Source organism: Phragmites australis, chromosome 11 (genome assembly GCF_958298935.1).
Source record: "Phragmites australis chromosome 11, lpPhrAust1.1, whole genome shotgun sequence".
NCBI classification, from domain to species: Eukaryota; Viridiplantae; Streptophyta; class Magnoliopsida; order Poales; family Poaceae; genus Phragmites; species Phragmites australis.
This window is the reverse complement of record NC_084931.1, coordinates 458,037-480,106: the sequence shown is the minus strand read 5'-3', so window position 1 is coordinate 480,106 and position 22,070 is coordinate 458,037. Positions and strand designations below refer to the sequence as shown.

Here is a 22,070-nt window from a genome sequence, read left to right as displayed (position 1 = left end):
GTCACCGTGAGTTTGCCACTCTTCTTCGGATGGTGCCTGCAGGAAAACTCATCAGTGGAAAAACTCCGAAATGCAATCGCTGGACCAGACCTGCAATAACCTATGCAAAACACAGCCAATAAAACCGCAACAAAAAAGTAATATATAGCTGCTGGTTGTAAGTTATAACACTCAATGAGAGGCAATACTGTGCAAAGTCACCAACAACTGAGATAACAAATGAAGTTATAGTTTGTGTTCCAATCCCATCTTAATCACCAAATGGACATCTCAAGACCACAGAACCCACAGCGGCTCAGAACATTCGACGAATCCACGACGAGTTACACATATAAACCTCACAAAACTCTTGCTAACTTATTCGACACATTCGACTCTGACAACGCCAAGGGGCAAGGGCAACAAAGCTAAGCGGACTCCGACTTGGTGTAGATCCTAACAGCAACAGCCAAACCCAAAATCGCGAGGGGAACCAAGAACTGGAGGATCTTGATGATGAACTCCGAGGTCTTGTCCTGGTTGTAGTGTGGTTGCTTGGGGGGAACATACTTCGTCCTGGCAGGGATTGTAGATGAGTCGATGTCGCCCAAGTAGTACTCATGCATCATCGCACGAGCAGTGCTGCTGTGCCCAACATCCTCAAAATCATCAGTCGCGTCCTTGGCTGTACAAGAGTCCATATGGATGTCAAATTGTAAGCTACAGCAAATCTTTTGCATTCTTAGTCACTTGTTAGTTGTACTAGCCAGAGACAAGAAGGCATACCAGTCGAGGACAACAGGACATCATCGCCTCCTGGGTGGTCTTCCAGAAACTTCGTCACATTGTACACCTACACAGCAAAACACAGCATTTGCTGAGGTTCTTGTCGAGAAATGATAAAACTTCTTATTACCGAGTTGTAAAAGTAGCAACATTACTGAAAGAGCTAATGTCATGTCTAACCTGTCTTTGTCAAATAGTATTATGCAAATGAACGCTTCAAGTTTTGAAGGCAAATAAATATACTGTCTTTATCCAATATGCATATATAATCAATACAAAAGGATAAGTTTTGAGCCTAACCAGAACAGATCAGAGCAGCCCTTAAGAAGTCTCATAAATGTTAATTAATCTGTCTTTATCAATATGCTTATCTAAGAAACCATCAAGATTCGGAGAAAGGTAAAAGAAAACATCTATGTTATCGAAGGTTTATATGAAAGATCAGCACTTGACATGTTAAACCCTTGAATGAAACGGAGCTACTGCTGTCCGTGGAAACAGAACACCTGAAGTAAAATTCAGTCAAAGAGACATGATGATTTCGTTGGCCATCATCAGTTAGTTACCTAGGTAATTCCTTGAAATTGAGATTTTGGGCAGGCAAAATCTAATCTTGGTTGGGAATTTGGGGATCAGCCAACCATGAGTTGTGCGTGGAGGGAGGGAGGAAGAAGAGTCGTAGGTACCTTGCCGCCGATGATGAGCCAGCAGTCGTCCTTGGTGTTGTGCTTGGCGACCTCCTCGAGGGTGTATACCTTGGACATCTCTCCTCCTCTCTCTTTGTCCCCGGCTTCTCCTTCCCAAACAGCCAAGGGTGAGATGAGACGATGGCAACCTTGCTCGGATTGGACGGATCCAAGCGAGACGTCACCGACGAAGGAAATCAATGGCGATGAGCAGGAAGGGGTTGGCGGAGGGGGACAGATACAGAGGGCCGTCCCTCCTTATTATAAAACCGGCCACAGATAAACAAGTCCACCTACCGCCCCCCAACCCCTTCATCGGCCCCACCTGTCAGCGGCTCTACCATTGCGATCCAAACAAACTCTTGAGCCGGAATAGCTAAACATGCTGCTGCTGCTGCTGCTTTGGAATGGATCGTCAGTCAAAAAGTTGAACTGCTTAAAAATTAGGCTTCTTCTTCTTCTTCTTACGTGGAGCGCAGAGCTCATGTCTCATAGTTCAGAAAGCGATTACAATGTGTTTATCACAGAAAAATTCGACAGTGGGCACCATGATTTTACTGCTGCGCGGCATGGAGTTAAAAATCAATAGTGGCCGAAATATTAGCTTGGGCTGGTCGTTGAGTAGAAGCTTCTAGAACGACCAAGTACTACTAGTACATGGTTGTTGGGCAACCTTATTGCACGCAAAAAAGGAAAGAAGTAGAAGAAGACGAATCAGTGGGCCGGCCAGTGCCTGCGTTTTATTCCTAAACTGGTGGCGCCCCCAGGTTTTGGCTATCTCTCACTAGTTTGAGTTGACAACTTGAGCTAGAGTATCTTTCTGCGTTTTTACATGACCTCTATTTTTTTCTCTTTTTTTGAGACGGCTTGGAGTAAATAAAATGGCACATGGTGTTATATATATGCTGCATGCCTGGTTGGTCTAATGTAATCAGCTAACAAAAACCAATCTATGCCTGGCAAATCCGTCAGTACTGTGTTGGTCAACTACCTACGTTTAACTTACATGTGTATGATCAGGGTCGGCAAAAATCTAAAATTAAAAAACATACGCGACTGTATTTACCGAAATAGATAACATATCGTCGTATTTACAATTTTAGCATTCGTATTCAACTCATTTACCAAAAATTGACTTTCGATACATCGTACCTCGAAAATGCCATATTCAGCATACGGTATGCCGAATATGGCACTATAGTACCGTATTCGGTACATGATGTGACAAAAATGGGCTACAGTGTGGCACACAGAACAGTGTCGCGTATGAACAGTAACAGCAGTGTGTTTGAATTTTGCTTTCCGTCTTCTTCAAAATGGTGGTCTTCTGTTACTTCAAAAAATTTAAAACTTTTTTTACGTGTTCCATAATCCATGTGCAACCCATTTTAATTGGATTCACCGAAAAACTATTTGTATATTTAAAACTAAAATTCTCCAAAAAAAACTACTTTTATAACTTGTAACAATTCAAATTGAATTAAAACAAGAATATGACATGAAATAATAAAATACATATAAATAGAGCATTATAAAGGAACTCACTTTTTCATCATATAACCTAGGGTTAGAAATAATTTTAGAAATTAGTCCATCACATAAGAAGAATATTAGTGAATTTTCCTAGATTTTTGGAATTTATTTGAGACACTAACAATTGTTACAAGTTATAAAAGTAGATTTTTTTTGGAGAATTTTAGTTTAAAATATACAAAGGATTTTTCGGTGAATCTAATTAAAATGGGTTGCACATGTATTATGGAACATGTAAAAAAAGTTTTAAAATTTTTGGAGTAACAGAAGACCACTGTTTTGAAGAAGAGGTAAAGCGAAATTCAAACACACTGCTGTTCTATTCATGCGCGACACTGTTCACATATGGTGGGTGGAATATGATATTTTCGGGGTACGATATACCGAAAGTTAATTTTTGGTAAATAAAGTGCCGAATACAAATGCTAAAATTATAAATACGATAATATATTGTCTATTTCGGTAAATACAATTACGTATGTTATCTAATTTTGTATTTTGACCACTAGGACCGGGCACTGGGCAAGAGCAGCTGGGTGACGGGCGGGTCCTGAAAGTTAGGGTTTCAGATGTATGTAGTACATAGCTATATACATGTATAATTTTAAACGTAACTACATAAAAAGATATTATGGTCTAACCTAAACCCCTAACTGAAGGAGTTGATGCCCTTGCTGGTATTGTTCGTTTATTATGTCGTCGCATCCAACGAAACAATGCTACTTTTTCTCTTTCCTACTTTAGACTTTACTCCATAATCCTTCACTTAACCGTTGCATATAAGGTACTAGTTTTTCTCTTTCCTACTTTAGACTTGATTCATTGTTAAATACATCACCTCTTCGGCACTTCACCTGTCACTAGAGTACAGAGAGTGGTTGGAGATGTGGAGCCGTAGAGTGAGAAGGCCAAAACTACTTAGCAAGAAGGGGATTGACATTGCGATTTGCGGTTTCATGTCAAGTTTTTCTTAGTTGTTTATTTTGATCATCTAAATTATAGTCTTGCACTAATTTTCTAAAGATAATTTGATTTTCTTTTTTCAAGTCATTTTCTAACTATGATATATCCCCCAGTTGAAGTCTATATCTTTACGTTGGTTCCATATCTTTATGGTGAATTTCTAAATGTATCACATAATTGATTTTCAATTAAAATATAAATTTTATTTTCTTTATGAGGGCTTCTAATTTTTGTTTCGCCTAGGCCACCGTGATATCAAGATCGGCCCTGTGTATGACATGGGTCAGATAAAGCTGCAAAGATGCATGCTCTATTTTTCTGTGTTTTTACATGACTTTTTATTTATTTTTTACTCTTTTGCTTTACCCATGCATTGATCCTTTTTGGGATAATATTATAGCTATAAAATGTGATTGGTGTGCTGTGTTCCTACATACATACAGTACTCGATCATGCATGAAAACGCTAGCTGCAACATGCGCTTGCTTGATAGTCATGACCATTACATTTTGTCCTCGAAATGCTTGGTGGTTGGTTGATCATGTTAATTTCACAATGGTGACACTTAACTCTTGTTTGTATTCCTTGCATGGAAATTAAATACTACCATTTCCACCACATTTTATTCCAGATGATAGCACCGTCTTCCACGTGATTTCCATTCTTCCACGTGATTTCCGTACTCGTATATATTTTAAGGTCGCTAGCTGCAATTAAGCGGTAAGGTCAACTTGGTACGATTGTGGTAAGGTCAGCTAAATACGACTGTAATAGAGTAAATTTCACTTTAAACTATGTATACTTGGTGTATTTTGAACCACTTTTAATAATAACTTCTATTTAAACCATATATTTAATACTAATATTTTAATTTGCACCATGTTTAAGAAATCAATAATTGATTACGCTCACGTCACGAGCAGTTTCATCCACTAGCTCTATGTATTCATCTATGAAGATGGACTACTGTTTTTAGACCAAGTTTTTTTCATCTCGGTTCATTCTTCTTGCATGCTTCTCCTTTGACCTCAAGTTGCTAGAATCATATCTCTGTATTGTGTAGGATGATATCGAGTTTATGCCGCCACCGACGACCATCCAAAAAGTCAACATCCTATATGTACTCTGACCCTTTGATTACCTATTTGTTAGTATTACGAAGATAGGAGTCGGGTCAATGACGAGGTAGACATGGTAAGGGCTAGGACTGTTAAAAAAGTTTGAGGCTCACAAGTTACTCGAACTTGGCTTGCTAAAAGCTCGATTTGATATAGACTCGTCTGAGATTCGAGCCGAGCTCGAGCCTGACTCAAAGCTCACGAGCCTAGCTCGAAGCTTGTGACCCTCTTGTACTATTTAATAATCTAACAATTTATATATTTAATTAAGAATAGAGAAGAAAATTTATTAACAATTTATACGTTTAATTATGAATAGAGAATAAAATTTACGAATTTTATCTATTAACGAGTCTACTCGAGCCGAGCCGAGCCGAGCTTCAGTCAAGCTGAGTTCGAGCTTGTCTCTAGACTCGATCAACAACTCAGGCTCGCTCGAGCTCGCCTTGAGTTTCTGTCGAGCTTGAGCTTGCCATGTCAGGCTCACTTGAGCTTGGCTCGTTGATAGCCCTAGTCGTGTGGTGACTTGAGGAGAGGCGGCGGCGGCAAGGAATTGTTCATGCATCAACTTGAGGTAGCAACATTAATGAGGAATATAAGCAGATGATGAGGTCTACAAGTAGCGGCACTTGGACTTTGGAGGCTGAAAGGACAATGATGTTGCCTAGAGGGGTGAATAGGTGTTTTTACAAAAATCCATTCCATTTTACCGTTGGGCTAGACTTGTAGTGGAAAATAAACTAACGGAATTTTCACAAGTGAAAATCCTAAATATGCTAGGCTTAGCTAGTGTACAATCACTCTAAATAAGTATAAAAGTTAAAATCCTAGGGTGACAAAGATTATTCAAAACTAGCAAAAGATATAGAAAACTCTAGTTAAAAATCCTAAAAATGCTGTTCACCAAAGGTTCCGGGTTCAATCCGCAGCCTCTGGGTTCAAATCTGATTATACAGATTCCGGATCTTCCCGGTTAAATCCGAAACATTCGGGTTCAGTAAAGAATGGACTCAAAACTGAAATTAAAGGATGCTTAAGGAGTTCTAACTCAAACCAAGTAAAATCGTGTGTTCCAAATGATGATTCTAAATAGATCCACGGAGAACCTACAATAAATTTCACACGATCAAGTAGATCGAGCAATATGCATAAATGTTAAGTAAGAGCTTAAGAACAAGGATACAAGAGAGGAGATACAATATTTGTTTCTCGAAGTTTGGACACCTCATCTAGAGGTTCCTACGTCTCCATTAAGGGACTCAATCACCTTGAGCTGGGTCTCTCTTAAACCTTTTTCTCTCCAAGCTCGGTCACACTTGAGCTTGTATTTTCACTCTTGATTTTTTTCCTTCCGAAGGTAAAATCGAAGTCTTCACAAACTTTCTGCAGCACACCACAATCTTATGTGCTCGTCGACGACGTCTAGCCACCTAGGAGCTCAAAGCTCCAAGAGTAACAAATACGACGATGAACTTCTTACCGATGAACCTGAGTTCTCAAGCAGCAGCAAACAAGGGTAGGTGTGAGGGGTTATTTATACCATTTCCCTAAAGACTAGTTGTTACACAGCTTTTTATACTGACCCGGAGTATCCGGTTTGTCACTTGAATGCGTAACCGAGAACCCTGACCGGAGTACAACTCGGAGGGTCCAGACAACTACCAGAACTCGGAGTCTCCGGGTCAACCCAGAGTATCCAGCTGAAATAACTCGGTGGTGCTTTTTGCTGGCTCTGCTATTGTTTTGCTCCTCTAATGTTGCCAGTGCTGCTCCATCCCAACCTGTGTCACTGTCGGGTTCCTCCCCTTGCTTGATCTCTATCCTTTCTCAAATATGGCCGGCGGGAAGCCTAGTGGCATGGTGGTTCAAGGACGGGGTAGGTTCGTGGCAATGTAGTGTGGCTGCTACCAAAGGCGGGTTGGGATGGTGGAGACACAGATGAAAGCCTTGCCCGTTTTTTATTGGTGCCGACGACGGCAACGTCCCCGGGCGCCGTTTTCCTTCTTGGAGGCGTTGCCGTGTCGTCTTCCCTCATCCCACTCGTGGGGGATTCTCCAGGTGAAAGCCATGAGACGGCGGCACTGAAACATCGTGTCCTCCTTGGAGGCGTCACATTAGAATTACATCATAGCTTTTTGGTGACCACCGGCCTCTTGGTCCAGCTTTGGTCAGTTTTGGTGCCGGCTCCGTCAGCTTCTTCATTCTGGTTTGTCACTTCTCGACAAAAATTGGTTTCAATGTACGCTCCTCTAAAGAGACGCACTGCCGACTTGTGTGACAAAGAGGTATGACGTGGGAGCAAGGCTTTACCGTTCAAGTTGTGTTGTGGTGGCGTGAAAGCATGGCCCCGCTGGCGGTTGTGACAGAAACGGTCGTTTGGTTGGTTACGTGACGTTCGAATTGTATTTGAAATTGTGTATGTAATATTTATAGACGTGCCAGTATACAGAGTATACAAGAGATGGGAGACAATGTAATGAAATTGTTAACTTTATTCATTCATATTGAATTCATAAAGTACATATTTCGATTACAAAGTTTTACTCCACAATGCACACGCTATATGACTATATTCATGATCTGGTGATTGCTTTGTCTTGGTTCCCGGGGCTTCGTGAAGCTCTCCGGTTAATTACGCTTGTCCTCAGGCTACCTCCAATTGAGCTGCGCTGGAGGTCGTCGTATTGAGATCATCTCCGAGTCTGCAAGGCTGTAGTCACACGCAACAAAGACTAAGCAACGTAAGCGTTAGAAATCAAAAAGCGGTAGAGAACGGGATAACGGTCTAGCATGAGCTTTTTGGACTGTTTATGTATCCCGGATCATCATCGGCAACATAGGCCTCAGAATCGTGTATATTCTACGAAGAGGTGAGCTAGGAGCGCGGCACGACGCATAGCTTCTACCGGAAGCGGCGGCATGGCCACAACTAGGAGCTCCGACATTGTGCTTGACTCACTAACTCACTCTTCGGGCCTCGGGCTTATCCTCATTGGCCGTCCGAAGGCAACGCGCCACAAAGGCGGAGGCCACAAAGGCAAGGGTGATCACTTTTTAGGCCACGAAGGCTCCTGCCGCAATGGCATATATATTTTTTCTGTGATCAGCATGACTGGACAACCGCACATGTATTAAGCCACAAAGTCGAAATGACAGAAGGGCAAGACCCTGATCAAGCCACATTTCCATCGTCAGAGCATATAATCAGTAACAACTGAGGAAGATTAGTAATAGCAGAAGATATCAACATGCCACAAATTGCTCAACAATTGATAAGGAACCACATGCACAACTTAGCCAACAACACTCACCAGACATAATATGTTCTTAACAAAACTAAGCACCAGGGACTATGATCACAACATAGCCAACTCAAAATCATTAGTACCATATCCATCGGAAACAGCAGAAAATAACAATGGCAAAAGGGCTAAAGTAAACAAGCCTCAACAACCGATCATCAAACTTTATACTTCACAATCAACCATCAATGGACATCAGAATTCATGGGGCTAAAGGGGAACAGCCCACATTTATCCGATAATCAAGGATAGTAACAAGCACATTGCACCACCAGAGGGATCGCAGCGATCGGCCATATATATAACAGCAGGGCCACCACAATGAGCCAAAGGCGCAGCAGCACCACAGCTCGAAGGCTGGCCATCATCACTTGTAAGAACAGGAAGGGGAAGGAGGGCCTCAGTTTTAGCATCATTGGCCGTCTCCGAGCACGATAGCATGAAGGCCAAGCACACAGGGCATCAGCACGAGGGCCAGGCACACAGGCAAGCTATAGCGGTCGGGTCTCAGCTTTTCATCACTGGCCAACGGACACGCAACATCACAACAGCGAAGAGCACCACAGCGCGAAGGCCGGGGACAAGCACAGCACAGCAACCACACGCATGCACATCGCACTGGACTGCCGCTCCCGATTTGCATGTAGGGATCGGACTCGGGCCAACAGCGACGCGGCACATGCACAGCACGATGGCCGGACGTCATAGAGCATCAGAGGGGAAGGAAATCACAGCTGGGCCTCACCTTGGGGCGCAGACATGATGATGATGGCGACGGATCGGAGGCACGTCCCAAGGAGCGTGGGTGCAATAGAAGCAGCAGGGGCTCCTGTCGATTTCTCCTTGCCGATGGCGAGGCTTGCTAGCGGGGAGGGGAAGGCACAGCTACTCGACAAACACACCTGGTGGCACGGCTTCGGCGCAGCAAGACTCCACCGAGGTCCAAAAAAATCGATCCCCCTCCCTCAAGCACCCCTCCCTGCTTTTATAGTGGCGGCACGGGGCTCCCCCGAGAGGAGATAAACACGAGCTCAATTGGGATTAGGGAGAGAATCCCGGTATATTCCGGTTGGGGATGAGGACGAATTGGTTAGGGGAAAACAATCCGGCGATGGTGGTCCACTGCTCAGAGAGGGAGAGAGGAAAGAGGGGCGCTCGCTACACGCGGAAGAGGTGGCGGCACGAGCAGGAGAGGGGCGAGCGGCTCGGGCACGGCGCAAGCGCGGCTGGGGCGGCACGCTCAGGCGTTCCGGCCCAGGGAGCATAAAGCGGGGGAAAGAAGAGAGTGGGGGGGGGGAGGAGAGAGCGGCTCAGGTGCGGGCGCAAGCGACCTGAGCCAGCTCGGTGCGGCGTGGGAGGAGGAGGCGAGCGGGTAGCGGCGCGTACAAGAAGAAGAACAGGGCGTCGGGCGAGTGGATAAGAGCGAGGGGGAGAGAGGAAGGGCGCCAGCTGGGCTGACCTGGCGTGGAAAAAGGCGGAGAACCGGACATGGGTTGGGCCAGTTGGGAGAAGGAGAGGAGAGATGGGAGCCGGGCCAGGCTGGCCAAAAGGAAGGGGTCGGCCGAGCCCCTTTTTTCTTTTTCTTTTTTCTTTTTTTTTTATGTGTATGTGCATGTACAGGGGTGCAAATATATGCCAAAATGGCATTGCACAGTTAGCGCGTGAGTTGAGTTATGTTAGCCTTATCTTTTGTCTGGTTGTGCTAATTGGTGTGAGCGTTGTTCTATTTCGAGTTGAGATTGTATTATGGTCTAGAGATTATATGCCGATTCCTTTTAATCATTCGGTTATAAGATTTTTAGACCTAGTTTTTTTATAAACTAAATTAATTCTCTTATTTTATTAAAAAATCCACTAATGCTCTTGCCATCGTTTAAAAAAAATTTATGAACATTGCGTTGGACGTACTGTTGGTCCCTGCAGCTGCAACTAAGTGCTGTGTAGAGTACGGTACCTGATGCTGATATCGGGTCAGAGCAGATGACCTGTTACACATGCTCACACTTATCTCTGGTCCACACTTCACATACATGCATGTTTTCCTCTTTGTTTCTTCGAAAAAGACACATGCATGTTCTCCTCTCCCGAGAGGGAAATACTACACATCAAATTCTTCACTGAACGTCTGAACTGAATCATTCCTGCTTCCAGGTGACAGTAATGTAATCGAAGTCGTGAAAAAAATCGTTGCTTATTTTTTGCTTGACGTCGTGCCTGCTTGGAGCTGTTCGTGGACGTACGTACGGTGCATAAAAATGATCGATTTTGTACATATACTACCGCACCGAAAGAAAATGTTGATTCACATAGATATTACTGAACGCCAAAGCAGCAGCAGCAAGACAGAATGATCAAATCCACAGCCAAACAAGTTTAAAGCTTTATTTCATCCATCATTTCAACCAAGCGCGCCGAAACGCAGACAGTTAGCTGTTCTTGAGTGCCTTTCGCTCCTCCTCCTCGATCCAGAAATTAAACAAAGGGAAAAAACCGGGCGGACTTTTTCGGTGATAGATGTTGATGCAGATGCATGCATGGATCACTGGTCCTTGGTCGGGTAGGATGCCATCTTGTTGATGCCGCAGAGCCCCTCGGGCTTGCCGCTGCCCCTCTTCATGCGGATGTACCCCTTCTCGCCCCAGTGCGAGCCCCACGAGTTCTTCACGATGATGTAATCTTGGCCCTTGCTCGTCCCGTATCCCACCGCCGCCACGCCGTGATCCAGCTCCGCGCCGCAAGGACCATCGAACACGCCCTGAGTTGCAGTTGAGTGAGAACTGATCAATGATCATCCATAGGAGAAGTACGTGAAGCAGCAGCAATGGATGATCGAGTGGATTGGCACGTACCCCGCTGTAGAACTGGAAGTGCCTGCCGGAGGCCTCGATGGCGATGCTGACGGGCTGGTGCGCGAGGGCCTTGATCAGCGCCTGCTCGTCGTTGGCCGGCACGTCCTCGTACCCGGAGATGGTGACCACCTGCTCGCTACCGCCCTTCTGGTCGCAGTCGCCCTCCTCCATGAGGTACGGGTACGCCTCCTCCGTGTGCAGGCCGCCGCTGCCGGCGATGTAGGAGAAGGCGTAGTCCATGATGCCGCCGTTGCAGCCGTTGTTCCCGTCCGTGCTGCAGTCGATCAGCTCCTGCTCCGATAGCGACGTCAGGTTCCCCGTCACGATCTGGTTGATGCCCTCCACTGCCGCCACCGTCGAGAACGCCCAGCAGCTGCCGCACTGCCCCTGGTTCTTCACCTCCGTCACGGCGCCCTTCTTCCTCCAGTCCACCGCCTCGGGCAGATCGTCCGTCATGACGCCATCGTACCTAAAGTAGCTGCCAGAGGAGACGGCGCCGTCGTCCCTGCTGCTGCTGCTCCTGGGACGGAGGCCCAGGTAGGTGGCCTTGAACTCGTCGTGCGTGAGGTCGGCGAACTCGTTCAGCCCCAGCCAGTAGCTGCTCACCTTCTTGTTGATCTCGTCGATGTGCTTGAGGTTGTCCTTGAACACCTCGAACCGTCGCAGCTTCTCCTCGAAGCTCGCGTACGCCTTCCGGTACTTGGCCACCCACTCCTCGAACAGCTTGATCAGCCGGTCATGGCTGCCCAGGTCCTCCGGTGAGTAGCCCACGATGGAGAAGTCGCTGTGGGGGCGAGCCTCCACCAGGCACGCGCCGGCGCACAGCAGGAGGATGGCAGCAACGGAGAGCTTGCTCATCAGATGAGCAGAAGAAGTCATTTTGATCAGTTCTTGCTGCTCAGTGCTCTGCTCACTAGGAAGGAGAAGAAGGGGATGCGTTTGATTGCGAGATCGTAGGAGACGATGCATGTATATATACTCATCATTCTGGTGCGTAATCACTTGGAAGCAAAGCGAAGGAGTCTGGAAAAGAGAATGAAAAATGTGGCGCCGGCCATGAGTGTTTCCTGAATCATGCCAAAGCTTCAAGCTTTGGTCTCTGAGAGACTTTGCTTCCAAGCATGCCGGGTGCAGAGAGAGCATTGCTTGGTTGGCTGCAAAGTCCAGAGAAATCTCAGTGCGTATGAACTCATTCAGGGAAAGCAACCACAATCAGGCATGCATCTGAGATCTGAACTGAAACAAAGTGTACGTCGAACAACCTGCAACCCGATGGATGAACCATCCTTGTCAATTGTATGAGGTCCTTTCCATGCTAATGCTTCGTGTCTCTGCTGAAGATGGTACACAAAAATGGTTTCTGTATCTGTTCACACTTCACTAGATTATCTCAGTGCAGTTTTTTTTTTCAGGCTCAGTGACATATATAGTTGTGCTTTCTATTTCATAAAGAATGAATTCGTCTTGGACCACACTTGCTACTTGGAGTGAAACAGGGGCATCAAATTCATCATATTGTGTCATGTGCATAAATCATTCTGTACATAGCATACTCATATCTCTTGCAGGCCACACGTACAAAAAGCCAACACTAACTTACCTCTTTGGTTCCTAATGGAGTATATATAAACAAGCGACCGATGTCAGGAAACGTTTCTATGAAGGTTAATATTCATGATAGCAATCTAGATGAATTGGTTCTTAAGAGGTTAAAGGCTCCTGTCCTATGTAATCTGTACGCACAAGCATAGATGATTCAAGTGGTCAGTGGCCGAATTCCACCTTTCAACTGAATTCAAACTGTTAACTTTGAATGTGTAATATATTTGTGGTGAAACTTCTATTCGGCTCCTCTATTCAGGGATCTTATAAAAAAGTTCATACAACATCAGAATTCACAAAAGAAATGCAGGTAAGATGTAGTGTACTCTCTTCAAATTGCAGTCTCAACGAATCAGCGCTACCGAATGCACAGCCTACTACCAAGTAAAAGGCTTCTCAATCCATTGACAGAACAAGTCACATTATTTTGTGATACTAAACAATTATTATTTCTAGAAAAACACGAGTAAGACATGGCATCCATCCATTCTATAACAGTTCTACACAGATATGAGCCGAAGATATCTTTGAATGGAGGGTGACACTGAAAATGCAGGATAGAATTATCCTTCACTGCGGCTTCTCATAGTTGTTTTGGTCCCTGAACTCCGCTATCTTACTTCTGATCATTTCTGCCACATGAGGCTGCACAAATATGTGCGTAGGTTCAAGCATGTGCAGATGCAGGCATTGAAGCATTCAGATTAACAATGAACTGCGCCATTGGTGCATCACTGAAAGAAACAAGGAATGACATAGTGTGAATTATAAAGAACTTCAAAAGGAGAAAAACAAAAACAAAACTTTGAATTCAATTTTATCATAAGCTTACCAGGAGATGAACAACCTCTTGATTGCATTAACCATCTTTTCTGTGCTCTGGACAACAGAAAGTTACCTGATTGGGAAAAAACGCAAAAATGTCAGTTGGAGTAGCAAGCAGGAAAATTACTGCAATTTTTTGGCAACATCCAACCCCAACAAACAGGCATATACATCAGATAAGGGACAGTGTTCTAAGATGGTACTGTGGTGACCTTCGAAACAGAAGAGGGGAAAATGATTAAAAAAGAAGACCAGATGCAAATGGGGGAAAAAACAGTTCCTTATTATGTGAAAGGATTATGAGGTGTAGTTGAAACAAAAGAACCAAACTAAACCAACCATGCTCATCGTGAATATAATGGTACTACAGGACATCGGGATGTTGAATATAATTTTCAGGCCTACTGAAATCATATGTAACTACGAGAAATAGCCCATTTGTACATTATTCAAACCAGCACAATGTCTGCTTTTGAGCAACTGTGACTAACAATGAATGCTCAGACATTGAAGATAATGGCATTTTATTCTTTGTTTGCTAGTATTTGTATCATTTTCTATGGGAAATACAAAATGTAGGATCGATTATGCGAAAAATACATATTTAAAGGGGTGAATGATTGCGAAAGCTAAATTCAACTTTTAAAATCACCGCAAACAAATATTCAATTTAATCTCGAAATTAGACCCTGATTGTTTAGACATCTACAAGCTGTGGCTTATCTAGAAGTCTGTTTCCAGAACAAGCACATCCATACTTCTTCTAGTTTTTCAGGCTTCTGTAGTAGTAAAAACTATTTTTTTACTTTAAAAAATCATAGCTAGAAGTTAGCAAAAGTAGGATGTTTGTTTCAGCTTCTAGCTTCTAAGAAGTAGAAGCCAATAAAAGTCTAAACAAATAATGTCTTAGTTAGGGCATTTTTGTTTGCTGCTTTTAGATTCTAGCTGTTAGCTTTTACAATAAAATTTTAACTTCTCGGCACATAATTTCTCAGAAAAACTACTCTCAGCTAGCTTCTCAGTATACAACTTCTCAGAAAAACTACTCTTAACTAGCTTCTCAGCTTCTAATTTTTTTTTAAAAAAAAGTAGGCTTCTCAAAGCCAGAAGCCACTTTTCAGCAATCTCGTTTGTTTGGGATTCTGGCACCAGAGAAACCAAAAGTAGAAGCAGCAAACAAATATTGCCTTAGACTGCTATCAAGTCACTAAACACGATTCAAAATTATTCCCATAAAAATCAAGTCAATCGGATTCTAGAAATAGAGTTATGAATTTTACAAGTATATTGTGGTAGATGATGACGAAAATAGATTAAATAATAAATCAACAATTATGCAAGAATTACAGCAATCTCACTAACCAAACTATTCAAAAAGTTAGCTTCATGTTTTAGAATCAAACCCAGGCAAATCGGACCGAACGATCAAAAGATCTACCGAAAGACAAAAACGAAGAACGTGAAGGAAAACTTATGACATTTAATCTTTATTGCATGAATAGATTCTCAAGATGCATCTCAAAGTATCCTAAAAGATTTCCTCACAAAACCCTAGATTAATTCTCTAATCTTCTCTCTCTTTCCGTCGACTACTGTTCCCGTGTATTATATTGACGGCAACAAGCGTTCCTCTTCACGGCAACCCTAGATTGCTTCCGGACCGAACCGCCAGCCAAGCGCTGGGCTGCTCACCTGCCCGCGCCTGGCATGGGCCGCTACGGCCCACCACTGCAGGCCGCTGTGCCAGCAAGCGCTCGATCCACCAGCCCACTGAGCTCATGGCCTCCTGGGCGCACGCCACAGCAGCTGGGCCGAGTCCACACTCCAGGCCCACAACCGAACAAACATGAGCTCAGTTGCAGGCAGACTATGAACTACCATGCAAGCCTATTTTCCTTTATTCCATAGCATACAATAATCCATGCATGTTCATAAAATAATTCTCCACGTCACACGCATTGTGACGCAATTCTCTGTATCACAAACTGTACATCTCCTATATACGTCTTCTGGTGTAATCTATCTCCACTACATCATAGCTCATACAATTTTATGTACGTCTCATAGTGTGATTATCTTCACGTATACCGCTCACTAGCCCGAACGTCCCTCATATTTCACATATCAAAACATAAATATCACTATGCTATCACGAGCATATCTAATTCTGAGTACAAGTTATCATAAACTTGACTTACGTCAATCTACACAACATCACCAGCATAAGCGTATTTCACATATCAAAACGCAAATATCACTACGCTATCGCAAGCATATACAAGCAACCTATTATCAAACACATGCACATCGTCACATGTAATAATACTAAAACACTTTGCGTTTTTACCAATTTCACAATAAAACTATTTTTTCAGTACACATGATCTCACACAAAAAGAGAACCGTATACACATAATATGCTGATAACTTTATACAGCCAGATAATATCTCTCATGTAGTTGTGCACATAATTTCAGCAGCGTTCTAATCCCTAGCAGTGGCGGAGCTTTGCACAGGCCATAAGGGCCATGGCTCCTCCAACACTAAGCTAAATATCTCAGAGAAATTAGAGTGAAGTCATCGACTTATGTGCGGGGGCAGCGTTTAGCATGGGTGTTTACCTTAGTGGAACACCCAATTTTCTTTTATTTTTAGAAATTATTGGATTTGATTTATCATAGAAGCAGATAATAAAGAGATTTATATCTCAGAACAAATAAGTCTTAGAAAATTGGGGAAAATGTGTATCTAGTTAGGGTTTCTTACCAACAAACCACAAGTTAGGTAGAGAGGAGCGGGGGCATGCGGCGCTCGGTGGCGGAGAGGAGTGAGGGCAGGCGGTGGAGAGGCGCACTCTCGTGCCACGATAGGGGAGGGGAGAAGATGGATGAGAACTAACTTAGTCCAGCCAATTGGTTCAATCCTAACGTTTAAACGGTCTTCTTACAGGGCTAAGATGAAAAAAAATCAAATTAAAATTGCATAATGGCAAGGGAATCAAAGAGACAATGTTTTGAGCTGTAATTCTATGAACCAATATTTGGAGCGGCAAAAATGTGAAGCCTACTAAAGGTAAAATATTTATAATTTTAAAATTACTGAGTCTGAGACCAAGCCATGTAAATCGCAGTAGATTTATTCTTATATTTGCGGCCCACCCAGCACACACCAGAGAGTCCAACCACGGACGACGCGACCCACACAGCCTGATTTCGCATTTTGACTCTGCAGTACGAATCTGAAATTTTCTTCAGAATCATGGGGGACTTTTCCTTCCAAGTTACTAGTGTTTTTTTCTTCTTGGTTACATCGAAGACGCACCCCCACCCCCACGGCCACGGCCATACACTGCACAAATGCAAGTGAGTCCCTATCTCATAGGTTCAAAATTTTACCACTGAAAGCACTCTGTCGCCGCACCCCAAGGTGCTTCCTGGCCTACTGTTTTTCTTTTCTTTTTCAAGTGAAGCTACTACTGTTAGTATCTTATTGAATTACAACAAGTAGAGTGATGATGCTGGGCAGATCTAGTCTAAAAAATTAAGCGGAGATATAACAGTGATTGTGCATTTGTAACTTCACTAAAAATACTAGATCCATTAAAATCCTTAAAAAACAAGAATTTAAGCGGGAGCTGCTTAATGCTGTGTCCGCCATGGATGCTGGGACCTGTTGGAAGAACTGTGAGTTTTCGAGGCACATCTCGTGATAACCATGCACCCACAAAATCGAGTCCTGCTGTGTTGAAAGCTTGAAAAAAGGGCCGGCAGGGCGACGTGTAGCAAATGGTCCACACCACACTTATTTTGTAAATTAACTTGGCGGCTAGCCAAAGGCATCCTAAGAAAAAGCATGCATCCTCAATCTTTTCTTTACATTATCAAAAAAATATGTAAAATAGGCCCCACAAATGTATGCAATTTATACATTCTCATCATGCCAATCGAATACAGGCTAGAATACAAAGACATGTACAATATGTAGTCCATCTGATATGGCGACATGCGTGCATGTACAAGCTAGCTGTATGCTGAATTGCTGCTGATCATAGGTTGCGTAAACTGGACTAGTCTGAGCTTGGAGCAACATGCAAGCATGCCAAATTGTCAATGCCTACGTAATACATATGCATTGGGTTGTTTACATTACATGTCATTGCATTGGGGATCATATGTTGTAGACTAGCATGCACGAGCTAGCTATCCATTGCATTGTAATAATGTAGCAGTAAGAAGAAATGCTGCTAAGGATTCTTGCTACCTAGTCCATATATACATGTCCATTTGAATTTATTTGATCTGAGCAGGCGATAAGGATGTGTTTGGTTATCCGCATGATTTTTTTAAAGAATTGCAGCGTATATCCTAGACGAGTAGAAGCAGATTGAGCGGATGCAGTAACTCTGAAAAAAAAAGTGTTTGATTATCTATATGGATGGATACAATGACTATATAAAGATGTTTGGTTGTCTGTATGAGCGGATGCAGTGACCTTGTACCCGAGACTAACGAGTGGGTCTGTTATAGCACTGTAGCAGATGCAGCTTGATTTCGACATATCTACCTGTATAATTACATCTGCATATGTAAAGAGAAATACATCTGCATATGTAAAGAGAAATAGTATATACAGATAACCAAAAGAACTCCGTGAAAATATACGCACAAGCAAAAACTCTTAATATGGAAAACCAAACATGCCCTAAGGCAACCAGGTTGGCCATGCATCATGCACATGGGAAATAAAATGGTAGTAGTGGTTGCTGGAATCCATCACAAGCGAAGAAGGGACCCCTGTCCGCTGATCCCGGGCACAAACCATGCATGCATATCGATGCATGGTGGAGTATAAACTAAACAAGACAGCTTCACGCACTTCCATGCTAGCTACTTCACCTTTAGCAGCATCAAATTAAACTTGCAGGAATCATGAATATCTTGAATCACAAGCCTAATCTAAAATACGCAGTGTATATATTTGATGCGTGCTTGGTACTTTTAATCCTTCTTCTTCTGTAATGTAATGTAATGTTGATTTTGTTGCTTGATCCCTCTCGGTTGCTGGACTGGGTAACTAGTTTCACTATATAATATTTTGTTCAGAGAGGAAGCAAAACAAGCTAGTAATTTATCCGAATTGTGGAATTCAATTCAAACTGTGGGTACTTGCAGAGTCCAAACAATACCGAATATGCAACTAACAGACATTTTGACCAAGCTAATGTGAAGTCTGATCGGTTCTGAAACATGAGAGCAGAAAAGAAATGCAGGAACCCATTCGGCTGTCAGGAAACTGCATATGTTACAACAAAGAAAGGTGTTTTGTTTAGAAAGATTGAAATAACAGCGGTAGCGCAGCTTTGATCAGGGCAATGAGGATGCGACTGACCAACTGTATGCTATTTTTTTTTCTTCTTTTCATAAGTTTATGTCCTGGAATTCAGGGTTGAAAAAAAAACGTTGAATTGTTTGGTCCTCATCATGTTCAGGGTTGAGAGAAAAAATATCTTTGTATCCAAACTACTCTTGAGAAAACAATGTTTGACACCTTCATGCAGATAGTTTGCCATCATATTCTTGTTTGGTTGAGCGAAAAGCATTGAATTGTTTGGTCCTCATCATATTCGTGGAATTGAAAAGTTTTCATAAGTTTCCCATTTTATTTTTTATTCCTTCATGCTTACACCTTTTTTTTTTTTGGCAATAGTTAAAGCATGCCTGGCACATTCTTCAACAAAACATAGATTTGGCTAGACCATAAATGTTTGCTTGGGGAATTCTTCAGATTAAAAAAATAAATCGTCCATGCAGTCGTTTTCTCTCGTTTTGTTTTATGGGTGTAGCTTCAGCTATATATAGTTAAGCATGCCTGGCACTTTTGACATATATTTTGTTATGTTTTGATTTTCATAAAGCCAATTAAAGAATTACTAACTGAAACGGCGAAAATAAAACAGCCTTCCCACTAATTATGACAGGTGGCACCAATCAGAATATAATCTCTTTGCAGTGCATATATATTATGTAAATGAATTGGCTAATATCCTTGCTAGTATCCTTGCAGTATCATTGCACAAATACTGTGAAGACAAATGGCACCAACCAGAGGTATATTAGTATAATCCAGCCTTTTTTTAACAAATTAACAAAGCCTTGGTTGGCACCAGCTATCCAACAGATGCAATTAAGTTGGTAGCAAAGCAACAAAATGGATGAACATTGTTTATGCATCTTCCTTCATTGTTTTCCCATGATGGAATCTTACAGCCTTTTGGCATCTCATCAACACACTCGATCATTTGGGCGATACACAAACATAAACAAATAAAAACACAGCCTTGCAATTTTCTCACGACAGGCACATCACAAACCCAAGCTCATCACACTATTAATATGTTTTCTCTATGTATCTAAATTTGCTCTATTTCTGTCGAAAATCAAGCCGAGAATTTCACAGAAATCTCATGGTGAAATTAATTGTGTTATGTATCTCATGTTTTCAGTGGTGAGAAGTGGGGACATCACATAGGATGCTCTGGCTAGGTTAATAACGTGAATTGGCAAATGATAAAGTAAAAGTAATCAACTGTGGGGCAAGAAGATTAGGGTGATGGATCCAATCTGTCACCTTTTGCGGTGGCATTGTTTTTCTTTTGCTTGGATCAGTCAGTCAGACTGAGTGAGGCAGTCCACAATTGCTGCAGCAGCAGCACAGCCCAGCACTGGAACCCACTCTCTGTCTCTCATCAACCCATGTGCCTCCCACCCAACACATTGCATGGCAGAGCACCAGTCTCTCTCTCTCTCTCTCTCATATCATGCATGCATATCCCTAATCAAGTAGCATTAAGATCTCTATCTCTCTCACTGTCGATGATTTATATTCTGCACAAGTTACAGCGTTTCATATCATGTACACGTACATAGTTATGTTGCTACATATATACAGCACAAAGTCAACATCCTGTCTAACAGGAGCTTATCAGATTTTGCATAACCACTTATGAGCAATTGAGCATCTTCGGTGAAAGGCTGTGATTGTGAGCTCTCTTATCGCTGAACGCTGCAACAGGAATGAGAATACTAGCTAGTGGCAATGGCCTGTTTGAAGAATTATATTGAATAGTTATATATTTGATCAGAATTACAAAATCAAAGGAAAAAAATTTGTTACTCAACTTAATTTACATCTTCGATCGCGACAGACAATCTGGATGAACATGGTGTGGTAGACTGTAGTAATGGTACCAGACCAGATCCATGCCAGGTAAGGTAGCTCAGTCGAGCTTCCACGCGTAGAGGTACAAGCAGAAGCCGGTCGTAGAGACCGCCCCGTCGACCAGCCCCGCCGCCATTCCCGCGGGCGCCGACGCGCTGGACAGCACGATCGGGCGAAAGATGAAGAGCGCCGGCCGCGTGCCGGCGCTGAAGAGCCAGTCGTGCACGTCCCAGTAGACCTCCACCTTGGCCCGGCTGAAGGTGACGGACTGGTTGCCCCGGAACTTCCACTGCAGGTGCTTCACCTGCACCGCGTCCTCGCCGTCGATGCCGATCGTCATCTCCATGTCGGCGTCTCCGCCCTCGCCGCCGCCGCCGCACTCGATGGCGATGTCGTGCACGGCGCCCTGGTCGTGGAACCGCGTCTTGGCCGCGAACCGCCGCCGGCCGAACACGTGCTCCCGCCGCGCCACGGGCACGGCATCGGCCTCCGCTGGCGCGCACGCCGCGCGCCGGAGCGCGTCCTTGCGCATGTCCCCCTGGACGAGGACCACCTCGCCGGCGACCTCCAGGGCCACGTAGTACCCGCCCCGCGGCTCCGGGATCCCCGCGCCGAACCGCGCGCGGCGGAGGTCCCAGAGCACGCGCACCGACGCCGGGGTGGACGCGCCACCGCCGAGCTCCATGCGCCGCGATCCGGCGCGCCGCCAGAACTGCCACGGCCGGAGCTCCACCCTGCACTCCGCCGCGGCCCCATCGGCCCCGGAGATCGCGATTGCAAAGGCGTGCGAAAGGAGGTCGCGGGACCAGGACACGGTGACCACTCGCGAGTGGCCTGCGATCTTGGCGCGGTACACCGAGGCGGTGACAGCCTTGCCGGGCTTGTGGCCGTTGACCGGGACGTCGTCGACGGCGGCGAGGTCGCACGACGACGGCGCCGGCTGCTCGCCGCTCCTGTGCATGTAGGCCACGTGATCCTGCATGGCTACAGCCGCGACAACTAACGTCATGTGCCCGCGAGCGCAGAGAGAGAGAGAGAGAGAGAGAGAGAGAGAGAGAGAGAGAGAGCGCAGGGGAGAAGAAGAGATGGTTATATAGTGCGTGGACAGAGGAGAGAAGTGGTTGCGGCGACTGACATGAACATGCATGATAGGGTGGGTGATGATCGAGCTCGATCGATGCGATCAGCTGAGCTCAGCTGGAGACAGGC

The 22,070-nt window shown here is 44.1% G+C and overlaps 3 protein-coding genes and 1 pseudogene across 3 annotated transcripts; all 4 read right to left on the bottom strand.

Moving 5' to 3' along the window:
• Positions 1–190: 190 nt before the first annotated feature.
• Positions 191–1,704, bottom strand: LOC133885823 (cytochrome b5). The gene is made up of 3 exons (XM_062325576.1): positions 1,452–1,704; positions 766–832; positions 191–664 (listed from the first exon to the last, which is right to left on the bottom strand). The coding sequence occupies exons 1-3, from the start codon at positions 1,527–1,529 to the stop codon at positions 408–410; spliced, it is 402 nt and encodes a 133-aa protein (XP_062181560.1). The 5' UTR covers positions 1,530–1,704; the 3' UTR covers positions 191–407.
• Positions 1,705–10,664: 8,960 nt separating this feature from the next.
• Positions 10,665–12,147, bottom strand: LOC133885864 (cysteine protease XCP2-like). Its single transcript, XM_062325627.1, has 2 exons — positions 11,217–12,147; positions 10,665–11,122 (listed from the first exon to the last, which is right to left on the bottom strand). The coding sequence occupies exons 1-2, from the start codon at positions 12,093–12,095 to the stop codon at positions 10,907–10,909; spliced, it is 1,095 nt and encodes a 364-aa protein (XP_062181611.1). The 5' UTR covers positions 12,096–12,147; the 3' UTR covers positions 10,665–10,906.
• A 1,241-nt stretch (positions 12,148–13,388) lies between these two features.
• Positions 13,389–13,685, bottom strand: LOC133885866 (general transcription and DNA repair factor IIH subunit TFB5-like; annotated as a pseudogene).
• A 6,862-nt stretch (positions 13,686–20,547) lies between these two features.
• Positions 20,548–21,859, bottom strand: LOC133885865 (uncharacterized). The gene has a single exon (XM_062325628.1). The coding sequence runs from the start codon at positions 21,841–21,843 to the stop codon at positions 20,920–20,922; it is 924 nt and encodes a 307-aa protein (XP_062181612.1). The 5' UTR covers positions 21,844–21,859; the 3' UTR covers positions 20,548–20,919.
• Between the last annotated feature and the right edge of the window lie 211 nt (positions 21,860–22,070).

Excerpts from the sequence above, each read along its gene's own strand:
- LOC133885864 (XM_062325627.1), bottom strand. The coding sequence starts at position 12,095 with ATGACTTCTTCTGCTCATCTGATGAGCAAGCTCTCCGTTGCTGCCATC. Across the intron at positions 11,123-11,216 it reads ACTTCCAGTTCTACAGCGGG|GGCGTGTTCGATGGTCCTTG; the intron begins GTACGTGCCAAT and ends ACTGCAACTCAG.
- LOC133885865 (XM_062325628.1), bottom strand. The coding sequence starts at position 21,843 with ATGCAGGATCACGTGGCCTACATGCACAGGAGCGGCGAGCAGCCGGCG.
- LOC133885823 (XM_062325576.1), bottom strand. The coding sequence starts at position 1,529 with ATGTCCAAGGTATACACCCTCGAGGAGGTCGCCAAGCACAACACCAAG. Across the intron at positions 833-1,451 it reads GGCTCATCATCGGCGGCAAG|GTGTACAATGTGACGAAGTT; the intron begins GTACCTACGACT and ends TTTGCTGTGTAG. Across the intron at positions 665-765 it reads TGTCCTGTTGTCCTCGACTG|CCAAGGACGCGACTGATGAT; the intron begins GTATGCCTTCTT and ends ACTCTTGTACAG.